This window comes from Artemia franciscana, chromosome 20 (genome assembly GCF_032884065.1).
Source record: "Artemia franciscana chromosome 20, ASM3288406v1, whole genome shotgun sequence".
In the NCBI taxonomy this organism is placed as follows: domain Eukaryota; kingdom Metazoa; phylum Arthropoda; class Branchiopoda; order Anostraca; family Artemiidae; genus Artemia; species Artemia franciscana.
This window is the reverse complement of record NC_088882.1, coordinates 32,799,020-32,812,046: the sequence shown is the minus strand read 5'-3', so window position 1 is coordinate 32,812,046 and position 13,027 is coordinate 32,799,020. Positions and strand designations below refer to the sequence as shown.

At 36.0% G+C, this 13,027-nt stretch overlaps 1 protein-coding gene across 1 annotated transcript in view; it reads right to left on the bottom strand.

The window, feature by feature from the left end:
• LOC136040135 (uncharacterized) overlaps positions 1-13,027 on the bottom strand; it is a gene marked incomplete in the record, with an annotated part of 117,374 nt that overhangs the window by 101,626 nt on the left and 2,721 nt on the right. The window contains 1 exon segment of the mRNA XM_065724246.1: positions 6,942-7,133. Within this exon segment, the coding sequence (XP_065580318.1) occupies positions 6,942-7,106 (165 nt within the window).

Sequence of the window (13,027 nt, the reverse complement as noted above, 5' to 3'; positions counted from 1 at the left end):
CAGTAGTATGAGTAACATTAGGATGCAAATATTTTCTTTTGATTGGTTCAACATCCCTCACAAAAAAAGCCCTGTTAGTTTCAACTTCACACGTAACCGTTCCTAAGATATTGCTGTTACATTCTTTTGACAACCTGCATACAAAGGGTGTGTTCTGATTCAGTTCATCTTCCCCCTCAAAATTTGTTCAAAATTACCTTTATGTCCTTGGGTGCAGTTGTAACAGTAGTCACAGTATTATTATTATCTATGTGTAGTACTATCGGAAGTTTTTACGATCACCCTTTCTATATAAAACTTATATGCCGCCAGGGCATAACTTACAACCGTTGCTCTGAGGACTGGGGGGGTCGTCATCATGAAAAACACAACTTTTGAACCTTTCAATAACGTTGAACAAAATTGCTATCTCAAAATTTTGATTGGATTTGTTTGGAGAAATGGTGGGTGTAGGAGGGGGGCTAGTTGGCATCTAATCACTTCAGATTATTAAAAAGGGCACTAAGCCTTTCAATTTTCAATCAGACTGAGCTCTTTAACGTTTCTACGACAACAATTGGTTATCTCAAAGCTTTTATCAGATCCATTTTAGAAAAAAACGAGGTGTGGGGGAGGGCAGTACCAACCTTCTGATCACTCTGAATTTTAAAAAGGGCACGAAAAATAAGCCAAAAGGGCACCAATCCAGTGAGACCTTTCGAAGTTTTGTACGACCACCCTTTCTATAAAAACCTTATATGCCCCAGGTCATAACTTACAACCCTTACCCTGAGGGCTCTAAGGGGTTGCTATCCTCAAAGACATAATTTCCGGATCTTTCAATTACGTTGAACAAAATGGGTATCTCAAAATTTTGATTGAATGTATTTGGGGAAATGGTTGGCGTGGGAGGCCTGTTAGTTGCCCTTCAATCCCTTCACTAGCCCTTTCAACTTCCAGTCGAATGAGCCGTTTTTAAGTTTCTATGACAACTTCTTCTATGCGAAGTGCACGTCTTAGCAAAAAAATAAATAATACAATGTGCCCATATCGCTCTTTACTTAGGCAGAACTATTGCGCTGCCAACAAAAAGCACCTTGTATATTAACAATAGGCAAAAATAGTTTATCTCAAAATTATCGATCGGATGTGCTTAGGGAAAAAAGAGGGACTGGAGGCCCTACGATCACTTTTAACTTCTAAAAACTGCACTCGAACTTTTGATTTCTAGTTAAATGAGCCCTCAAAGTTCTTTACCACAAAAACCTTATGATTAACATTGAGTAACTAGCTTAACTTGCAGACCTTGCTCCAGGAGCTGGTAGTGGGATTGTTAACCCCAGAGGCATGGTTATTTGACCATTAGACTATTTTAATTTTTTTTTTCTAATTGGATGCATTTGAAGGGAAAATGGCGGTTAAAAGGGAGAGGCTGACTGTCCTCTAATTACCTATGATTCTTTAAAACTGAACTTGAAAGATCAATTTCCAATTGAATGAGCATTCTCCAAAGTTTGTACGACCATTCCTTCTTTAAAAACCCAAAAATTTTAACAATGGGTTTACAGTCCTTGCCCCGAGGACCGTGGGGTTTTTGTTAATCACGTTGTATTACTCCACTGGAAATTGAAAGTTTTAGTGCCCTTATAAAAGTCAAAAGCGATTGGAGGGCAATCAGCCCCTCCCCCGGGAAAGAACACCTGCAGAAAACACCAGATCCCGGAAAATCTCCTTACCTCCCCCTGGAAAAATGCGTCCCCATGAAAAATCCTCCTTGTGTTTGGTTAGTATCCCTTCACCTTCGACTAATAAAAAAGACTAGAACTGCCTGGATATTACAAAAGAATTTCTACCTCCATCCTCCTCTTGTAAAATATAAAATAAAATATAAAAATTTGGAAAACCATATTTTAATCGGGAGAGTAATTTCTAGGGGAGGGTTTTTCCATGATAAAGGGGGGGGGGAGGGTGATAAACACCTAGACCCGTAGACAGTGACAGGCCGAAGGAAACCCCCCATTAAGAGACATAAAAAACGAGAAATAAATCTGGTTTAAAGAGTTTGTGACGTCCGACTATCTTTGTTTTTGTGACAACAAAACAGAGGTTTTTGTAATAAATCATCTTGACAGTCATTTATATTATGACGTTAAAAAGGAAACAATTCCAACAAGGTTAAACATGTATAGATTCTAACTTGTGTTTTACCCAATGTAAGCACGATGGTTATGTTGCACAGTGGTCAAGTTGCACAGGGGTTCGGTTACACGGGGGTTTAGTTAAATGAGGAGTTGCACGAGGGCTCAGTTACATGGGGTTCAGTTGCACGAGAATAAAGTTACACGGGGGTTCAGTTTCGTTTGGTTAGTTACACGAGGGTTAAGCTGCACGGTTGATCAGTTACACGGTGGTTCAGCTGCGCGATGGTTCAGTTGCACAGTGTTTCAGTTAAAGTGGTTCAGTTGCTTGGGGTGCAGCAAGACGGTTGTTCAGTTGCAATGGAACCTTTTTACCTTTAGCTTGAGTAGTAGCAATAGTTGTAACAGCATTAGCAGCAGTACGCAGATATCACCTTTTATTTCTTCAATATCCCCCTCAACACACGCTGAAAGTTCCAGCTTAATACCATCAATCTCTCCAGATGCAAATCTGACACGTCCGCTTGACAACCTCTGTGGGCATACTGTGTTTCGATTTACTCCCATATATTTCCTATATATCCCAAATGTTTCGCCTTAACACCGTTATTTTTGATAGCAGTAGCAGTAGTTATAATAGCAACAATAGTAGCAACATAAGTATAAGCAGTAACATTAAGATGCAATTATTTTCTTTTGGTTAGTTCAACGTCCCTCGCAAAAAGCCCTGATTGTTTCAACTTTACCCACCAAACTGTTCCTAAGATAATGCTACTACACCCTTTTGTCAACCTGCATACAGACGGTGTGTATAGTTATATTAGTAGTCAGAGTAGTAATACTGACATTACTAGTAATAGTTTTAACAGTGACAGCAGTAGCACTACTAGCACCAGTAGTAGCAGCAGCATCTTCTGATTCAGTTCATCTTCCCCCTCAAAATCTCTTGAAAATTTCACCTTCATAACCTTAGGCATAGTTGCAATAGTAGTCACAAAAGTAGTATTGATATTACTAGCAATTGTATTTAATAGTGGTAGTACTACTAGCAGCAGTAGTATTAACCCATTGCCTATTGTTCAGTAGAACATCCCTCTCATCAAGTCATTGACCTTGAAGGTCATCAAGACCTTGAAGTGTCAACTTAATACAATTAGCCATTGCTGTAACATTGCTAGTATGTCCTTTGGATAACCTCTATGTTCACATTCTTCTTGAAATTTTCATATAAATGCTCTTACCCTTACAAGTAGTTACAATAGAAGTAGCAGTAGTATTAGTAGTAGACGTAGCAGTAACAGTAGTACTAGAAGCAGTGTGCAAATATTGCCTTTTGGTCAGATGAACTTTCCCTTGAAGTATTCTCTGAAAGTTCCAACTTGATACCTAAATCAATTCTTATAATACGTTTTTTTTTTTTTATGTGCATGCATATAGTGCCTTTTTATTTAGTTTGAAATTCCCCTTAATATTGAAAATGGAGCAGTGTGGTAGTAAAAGTGGTGGTAGTCGTACTGGTAGCATACAAATATTGCCTTTTTGATCATCTCCCTTACTGTTTCCTGAATTTTCCAAATTATTTTATTTATTTCTAACGTGCCATACAAAACAAAAGTACGCAGAGACCGATTATTAAAGAACATCTATAAAACAATGAACAACTTTTACATACGTACAACTTTAAATATTACTGTATAAGAAGGGGATACCATGGATTGAAAATGATTTTGCAATTGTGTTGCCAAATACGATTGGATAGAGCTGAATCGGCTATTTTATAATTGTGGATTAATACTGAATTTTGGGTCCACGAGGTAAAATGAAGTAAATATTTTGCAGATCTGAAACATACGGAACTGAGTATAGAAAATAATATACTCAGTTGTTTCTGTTTTACGCCCTTAAGACAATCATTATACACATAACGTCCTATGATTCAGCTCAACTTTTCCCTCAGCATTCTATAAAAGCCCCACCTGAATACCCTTCATCGTCTTGGAAAGTAAAGTTTAAACAAGCATATTTTTTCCTCAATAACATATACTATACGAAAACAATGAACGAATTACCTAACTTACAGCCCTCATCCCGAGGACTATAGGGGAGTTGAGATCCCTTATGACATAATTACCAGACCTTTCAACAATACTGAACAAAATAGCTGTATTAAAATTTTGATCAGATGTGTTTTGGGGAATGATAGGCTCGGAGGAGGAGCTGATGGCCCTCCATTCACTTTTGACTCTTAAAAAGCGCACTAAAACTTCCGCCTTCTAATCAAACGAGCTCCATCTGATCCAAAATTTATACAACCACCCATTCCATAAGAACCTTATATGCCGTGGAGAATAACTTTTAAATAATTGCATTAAGATTCAATTATTTTCTTTTGGTTAGCTCAATACCCCCCACATTAAGCCCTGTTTGCTTTAATTTCACACACCAAACTGTTCCTAAGATAATGTTGCTTCACAATTTTGACAATCAGTATACAGACGCTGTATTGTGATTTAGCTCAACTTCCCTCTAAAAATTTCTTGAAAATTTTACCTTTATACCCTTAGGCATAGTTATAATAGCAGTCAGAGTAGTTGTATTGATATTACAAGTAATAGATTTAATAGTAATAGCGGTAGCACTAGTAGCAGCAATAATATTACCATATTGCCTATTGGTCAGTAGAACATCCCTCTCATGAAGTCCTGGAAGTTTCAACTTAAAACAATTATCCATTGCCATAACTTAGCTGATATGGCCTTTGAATAAACTGTATGTTCACATTCTTCTTGAAATTTTCATCTTAATGCTCTTAGCCTTACAAGTAGTTACAATAGAAGTAGTAGTAGAGGGAGTAGTAAATGTAGCAGTAACAGTAGTACTAGCAGCAGCGTACACATACTGCCTTATGGTTAGATGATCTTTCCCTTGAAGCATTCTCTGAAAGTTCAGCTTGATACCCAACTCAATTCTTAAATACACATTTTAATAACGTGCATGCATATAATGTCTTTTTATTTAGTTTGAATTTCCTCTCAATATTTAAATGGCGATGTGTGGTAGTAGATGTAGTGGTGGTTGTAAGGTTGCCTTTTGTTCATCTTCCTTATCGTTTCTTGAATTTTCCAAACTAATTAATTTATTTCTAAAATGTCATATAATACAAAAGTAGGCTACCCAGAGAAAACGACAAACCAGGAATAAGAGAAAGAAAAAAAGAAAGAGACACCACAACAATCAGAACAATTTATAAAGAACATCTATAAAACACTTAACAACTTTTACATAGATAAAACTTTCAAATCAATGTATAAGAAGGGGATACCATGGATGGAAACTTATTTTGCAATTGTGCTTCCAAATACGTTTTAATAGAGCTGGGTCGGCTATTTTATAATTGTGGATTAATTACATAATTGCTGAATTTTGGGTCCACGGGGGCGAATGAAGTAAAAATTTTGCGGATTTGAAATATACTGAATAGATTTTACGTTTATCTGTTTGAGAGAAAATATTCCAAGATGGTGCTGTGTATAGAAAAAAAAACACACTCAGTTAGTCCTGTGTTATGCCTTTTAGGCAATCCTTATACACATAACACCTTTTCATTTAGTTCAACACTCCCCTAAACATTCTCAAAAAGGCTCTGAATGTCCTTTGTCTTCTTGGAAAGTTAAGTTCAAACAAGCATAACTTTTTCTCAATAACATTTACAATAAGTAAACAATGAACAAATTACCTAACTTACAGCCCTTATCCTGAGGACTATAGGAAGGTTGACATCCCCTATGACACAATTACTGGACTTATCAACAATACTGAACCAAATAGCTGTATCAAAATTTCGATCACGTGTGTTTTGGGAAGTGATAGCCTTGGAGGAGCGGCTGATGGCCCTCCATTCACTTTTGACTCTTAAAAATGGTGCTAAAACTTCTGACTTCCCATCAAATGAGCCACATCTAATCCAAAGTTTATACAACCACCCATTCCACAAGAACAATAACTTTTGACAAGCATGACTTTTAACCATTATCCTGGGCTCTGGGGGGTTGTGCCCACTATACAGACATTGTTATACGATTTTTGGACTAAAAGTAACAAAATGGCTATCTCAAATTTCAATTGAATGCGTTTTGGGAAAAGAGGATTTCAGAGAAGGGGGGGGGATTAGTTGCTCTCCATCACCTACTGACTGATAAAAGGGAACTAGAACTATACATTTCCTGTCACATGAGCCTCTTCTAAAGTTTACACAATGACCTCTTCCATACAAAATGGAAGGTTGTTCTCAATATATTCCTGGGGTGACTTATTGGCAACCATAAATGCAATGCGTTTTGATTCAGCTTTAGAGCAACAATTATTTTTAAAGCATAATGGGGCAGTTACATAACTGTGGGGGGTTGACATGCCCAATATCCCTAAAGACATAGTTACTGGACTCTTCTTGCTGAAAAAAATGGCTGTCTCGAAATTTTTGCTTGACGTGTTTGGAAAATGAAAGGGCTTGACAGAAGGGTTAATTCCCCTCTAATCTGTTTTTATTCTTAAAAAGGACATTAGAACTTTCAAATTAGAATCAAATTAGCTTTTTTAAGTTTGAATAATATTTCTAGTAATTATGGAGTGGTCCTGCCAATGATAATGCTTAAACGCCCTTTTGAACCCTACATATATATAGTTTTTCATGCAATGTATTACGTTTATTATGGACAGAAAAATGTACAGTTGGAAGTCCAAAGGAGCCTGATCTGAGCCTGATGGTGCTCAAAAGGAGCCTGATCAGGTGCTGTTGTTAGGAAGAAGAAGAAATATAATACTTACGTTTTCATCTTTGATGCAACTATCATCAATGGTGTTAACCTCATTCATAGAAGTATGACCATCTTTGATTTTTAATTCTTGGGTCAGGGTAGAACTGATAATAGATGGTTGAGTGTCTTCTTCCATGTTAGACTGATCAGCCAAATTATTGTCATTTTTATTCATAATCTCCTTTTATACAATTTATTTCCTCTAGAAAGAAAAATTATTTAAGTAATACTTGCTTGCAATATGTCTGTTTTAATGAAAATTTTGATATCTTGTCATCTGATCACAGAGCTGCCTTTTCTAACATATCATGATACTCAGGTTGCAAATTCTGAATACAAAGCTTTCCTAATTTTTTTTTTTTTTACAATGATTAACGGAGCCAGAGTAAGCTATGGTGGCTACACTGAAATTAAATTTCCTGTATGAAATCAAAATTCATTCTCAGCAAAAAAAGGGGGGTACTCAGGATGAAACAATCCCTATGAGGTTAGCTTGAAGAGCCACTTTCCCCAAGGAAAAACTTTTTTATTAAATGAGGCACTTGTGGCAACTTCCAAATTCTTAAGAAACATTCACACCACTCACCAGCAATATCATAGCCTTTGACTATAAAATTGTATTCTTTCTGGAAATAAAAAGCTTAGTAGGAGTAATGATTGCTTGTAGTAAATCTGTGCTAATCAGAATTTTGCCATTTGGCCACATAGCAATTGTTTGTGTTTTCTGTTTTGTTATTTATTTGCATAAAATAGCAAAATATTAACTTGCAAAACCTAAAAACTATGTTCTCCTAGAAAAAAAAAACAGTTTATTATAGAAAGAATCTTGGAACCAGAAATAAAGTTAATAATGGAAGCACTTAAAATAACTGTTCTACATCAGTCACAAATTCAGAAGACTGAATTCTTCTGTTTCTATGGGTTTTTTTATTATGATGAATCAAGGGGCATGAATTGAATGTAGTGGTACCTGTAGAGAAGAAACTTTCCATATACAATTAAAATTTATTCCCTGCAAGAACAAGCTCACACAAGATGGAAAGGATACCCTATTTTAGTTTCAAGAGCCTCCTACTCCTGTAAGCGAAAAATTAATTTCTGATTTAAAAAAGCTTTGAGTTTTTAATAAAATTCCAATTGTGATTTTGACCACCAAGGTGGCCTTGGTGGCCACCAAGCTGGTGGCCACCACCACCAGGCTGGTGGCTGCTTTTCAAAACCTAAGGGATCTGTCACCAATGATAAAGACTAAACATGGTCATTTTAGCTATGGCCATGATAAGTATAGAAACATGATAAGTACCAAAATCTAAATCTTGGTTGGTAAATGCAGTGGTTTTACCAACTCATGCAGTGATTTTATGTATAGTATTCAAAATCGACATTATGCTAATTACTGAGAAAAACAGTCAGTAAAAATAACCAGACAGTCAGTAAAATCTCTTGCTCCCCCAACCCCCCCCCCCCAAAAAAAAAAACATTTTGGCAAGTAACAACATGGCTACCAGTTGTTGAGAAGGAAACATGTTAAGAAAACAAGGTAATTGAATAATACTATTATAGCAACCACACTTTGTAACTAGAGTGACTATACTCAAGAAGGGAGGTTAGGTTAGTCATATTGAAATACAAAGTATAGTAAAAATATAATACTTTATCAGCAAAATTATGGAAACTACAACAGAGAATTATGGACAGCAGGCCTCCTAGAATGTATTTTACAAAATACCCAACTAACTCTATATATTAAATTAGAGAATCTATGCATATTAGTTTATCTTACTCAGGCTAAGCAGATTATCTCCAAGTACACACATAAAACTGGTTTTACTATATATCAAGAACAAAGTGTGGTTGCTATATCATACAAGTACCAAAAAAAACCTTCCTATGCCTCCAAAGGCATCTAAGAAGAGTCTCCAATTGTCTCTGTAACTAGTGGCAGCGGTAATGTCTTCCCACTCTAGTTTTAGGGAGGCATGAAGTTGACAAACGTCACTATTGAAATACAAAAGTGTGTTTTTGTGTTGTCCTCTGCAGCAGGTGCATTTGGGTAGCCAAAAAAATGCTTGTTTGAAGATTCTGATGTTGTCCATGTATAGTATGTGGCCAAGGTACCTCTGTCTGCATTTTGGTGAGGGATGGCTAGCCTGTGAGGTCCTGACATGTGCATTGGGGACTTTCTGGGTCTAGTGAATACCAATCAGCCTCCAGAGGCAAGTGTTCTCAAAGGACTGGATTCTCCTTGCTTGGTCTTTGTTGAGATGCCAAGTCTCTGATGCATAGAGGAGGACAGGCAGGAGGTTACAGTAGAACAGGCAGAGTTTAAGCCAGAGAGAAAATGTACTTGATCTCCATACTTTATTAAGCTTGTTGAAGGAAATATTAGCCTCACCAATTTTGGCAATGACTTCTTTGACTGTGGATCCAGTATTTTTGATGGTGCTACCAAGGTATTTGAAGTTGACTACCTGTACTACATTGTTTTTTGTTGCATTTGGTTTTCATAGGTGAGTTGCTTGTCACCATTCCTTTGGTTTTACTGGCAACAACACTAAGCCCAAATCCACCTGGTTTTTTGTTGAATATTTGAGAGTAATTCCTGAAGTTGTGTTTTGTAGGTTTCAAGTATTGCAATGTCACCCTCAAAACCTAGATATCTGAGCAAGCAATCATTTAGGCATAGCCCAGTTGACTCAATTCTCTACAATATATTGTCAATGGTCAATGCAAACAGCAGTGGTGATAAGACACAACCTTGTTTCACCCTAGAGAGGATCAGAAATTTACATGATTTCCCCTCAGAAGTCCTCAAAAAAGCTGGTTGTATCCTCATACATGGTCATAATGAACTTAACTATGATGTCAGTGATACTATAATTACAGAGAAGCTTACAAAGTGACTGGCCATCCAAAGAGTCAAAGGCCTTTGTGAATAATTTTTAAATAATTATAACTAACAAATTTTGCATGCAGTCCTGCTATACTTTACCCCCAACCCACCCTATATACACACATAGGCTTATAGCTCAAGTTACACATTTCTAATATCCCAGTGTATCTCTCTTGTTTTAACCCAAGTTAACTGATCCAAAACAAGAATGACATGTGGCAGAACATACTGGAAATATATAACTTAGGCTATATATTTTCCCATTAAGGTGGGGGGGGGGGGGGGGTTAGGGTAAAGTGTAACAGGCTATATATTTTCCCATTAAGGTGGGGGGGGGGGGGTTAGGGTAAAGTGTAAAGTGTTTTTATACAAAGTGTATAAAACTCTTGCAAAATAGATTAGATACAAATATTCAGTAAGTGAATAAATTACTTATGTAAGAAGAAATATTATGTAATAAAGTAAGAATTGTTTTTAGAAAACTTCTAAGTAAACTTCTTTTTGCTATCTTGGAAATGGGTGAGGTTAAGTAAATGAAAGTTTCATGGATGATTATACAGAGAAAAGTGTGTCCCAGGAAGGTATTTAGAAGTACTTGCCTCTATTCCTTCTCTTTCCAGAATGCATGGACCTTTGAAAATCCTTGTGTTAGAAAAATGAAAACTGGGAAAATAAATCTAGTGCTTAAACAAAGTAACCTACAGGAAAAGTATTTTCAGCTTCACAATTTTACACAGTCCAACTTTAATAGCTTTCAGGCAACATTATAAAATTTCTAGAAAACATTTCTCAAACTTAGAAAAAAAACTCATTTATATAGCTTAAATTCCACTTACATAACGGAAATTGTATTTTCAAAATTAAAACTAGAGAAAAAGAAACAACAAATTGAGGTATAATGTTGTTTTTTTTACAAAATTTTGTCAAGTAGCCTAAGCTAAATTTGGCATATGCCTAGGGAAGGACCCATAGAGAAGGAAACATATTAAGAAAACAATTCATGCTTCATAAGATAATATAGGGGTAATACATAAGATAAGGTAATAACATAGGCCTACAAAGTAATTTTAGCTAACACATTTTGGCTGCAGTCCTGGTATACTGTACTCATACCCCCCCCCCCCACCAATATACAAATATATTGCCAAAATTATATGCAATTTGTCTCTCTTGTTTCAACCCATGTACCTGTAAATTGAACTATGGGTAAACAAGAAATCAGACTATGTGAATTAAAAACTACTGGAAGAACATTGTGAAACAAAAATTCACTATATTGCAAGACTAGCAGGTTGATGTAAAGAAAATACAAAAGAGGGCTTTTGCCCTCTAAGTCACCAAATAATAATTAAATGAAAATCATAGAAACAAAAAAATATATAAAAATCAACTAAATTAAAAAATACAAGGAAAATAAAATATATACTACAAATCAAATCATCTTCTTCTCCCCACACTCTTGTGAATGGGGAAAAAATAACAAACCTAATAAAATCAAATGAAATTACAACCAGTTGAAAATCTTTGTTGAAGACACAAAATATCCAAGTTCCACTAATATTTTTATCTCTTTATCTTTACTAACATGAGTAAAACCTAAAACGAGAGGGGTGGATGTCTTCAAGCCCAGTGATTTGATTTTTCTGATTAGAATATCTCTCACAATTGTGAAACGAGGGCATTCTGAGGGAATGCGATCAATTGTTTCATCAATATCTACACCTATAAAAAGGGCATGACTTGCTATCTGTAAGATGATATAGTGCTTGACGAGACTGGTAGGTCTAAACCTAACCTGTTAACTATTAAATAATCTGTAGACCATTGCCACACAAAGTTGAATTAACCGCGAAAACAAGAGACATCTCTTATTTTAGTTGATTCTTGCGTAAAACAAGGCCCCGCGCCAATCAGCTGTTGATGTTGCATGATGTTCTATTCACTGCATAAAGATGTAAAAGTACTCCTATTGCAGCTCTGTTCAATGAGGCTAATATACCTTCCTTAGAAGAAAGATTCTTGAAACTTTCTTCTAATTACTTTATGAAAGTAAATACTAACCAAAACCTCCATGTTCTCAAGGAGTGTCTCATAAATCATACATTTCTCTATGAAAATCGGAAGATATATAGTAGTCCAGCCATGATCAAGTTGGTCTCCTTGCTGAATGGTATAGGTGTTCCTGAAAACCTAATCTTTTCTTGTCAGACCCAGATATATCCCAACCCTCCTAATAGCATTGATAATTTTATAGATATAAAAATCCCTGGCATGGATTGTCCTAAGAATAAAATGAATAGTCTAATCCTTCATCAACTTACACTAGCTAAAATGGTTGAATTTTATAATTGGAAAAAGATATTTACTGATGGATCCGTCTCAAATGATGGGAAGGCATCCATAGGCATTTTTTCTGAGTGGAATGGCTCATCAGTTGGGATTAGAGTTTCAGATGGAATCTCCATTTTCCATGCAGAATGTCTTGCTCTCCAAAAAGCTTTGGATACAGTGCTGGAAGTAGGATCAGGTGCATTTGTTATCTTTTCTGACTCTAAAAGTGTTCTTTCTGATCTAAAAAAGAGGCAAGGAAAAGTTATTCCAATTATTGTTCATCTACAGGGAAAGATTCAGAAAATAATGTCTTCTGATGGTCTTCAACTGAAAATGGTCTGGGTTCCTTCTCACATAAGGATTAAGGGAAATGAAATTGCTGACAGTATTGCAAAACAGGCTATCCACCACCCAATTACTTGGAAGGTTGCTCTCACTGTAAATGAAACTTCAAAGTTAATAACCTCTGCTGCAAGTTCTCCTAGAATTAATAATACATGTATTGCAACAACAAATATTTATGTTTTGTCTTTTGAGGGGCATTATATCCCACATCACCTTATCCACCCAAATAGGAAAATTGCAAACTCTATTTTCCGTCTGAGAACTGGTCATGCAATGACCAGATCTCGTCAAGCTCTATATCATCTTACAGATAGCAAGTCATGCCCTTTTTATAGGTGTGTAAATATTGATGAAACAATAGATCACATTCTCTCAGAATGCCCTCGTTTCACAACTGAGAGAAATATTCTGATAAGAAAAATAGAATCATTGGGCCTGAAGACGTCCACTCCTCTCGTTTTAGGTTTCACTCGTGTTAGTAAAGATAAGGAGTTAAAAATATTGGAGGCATTGGGAGTTTTTGTGTC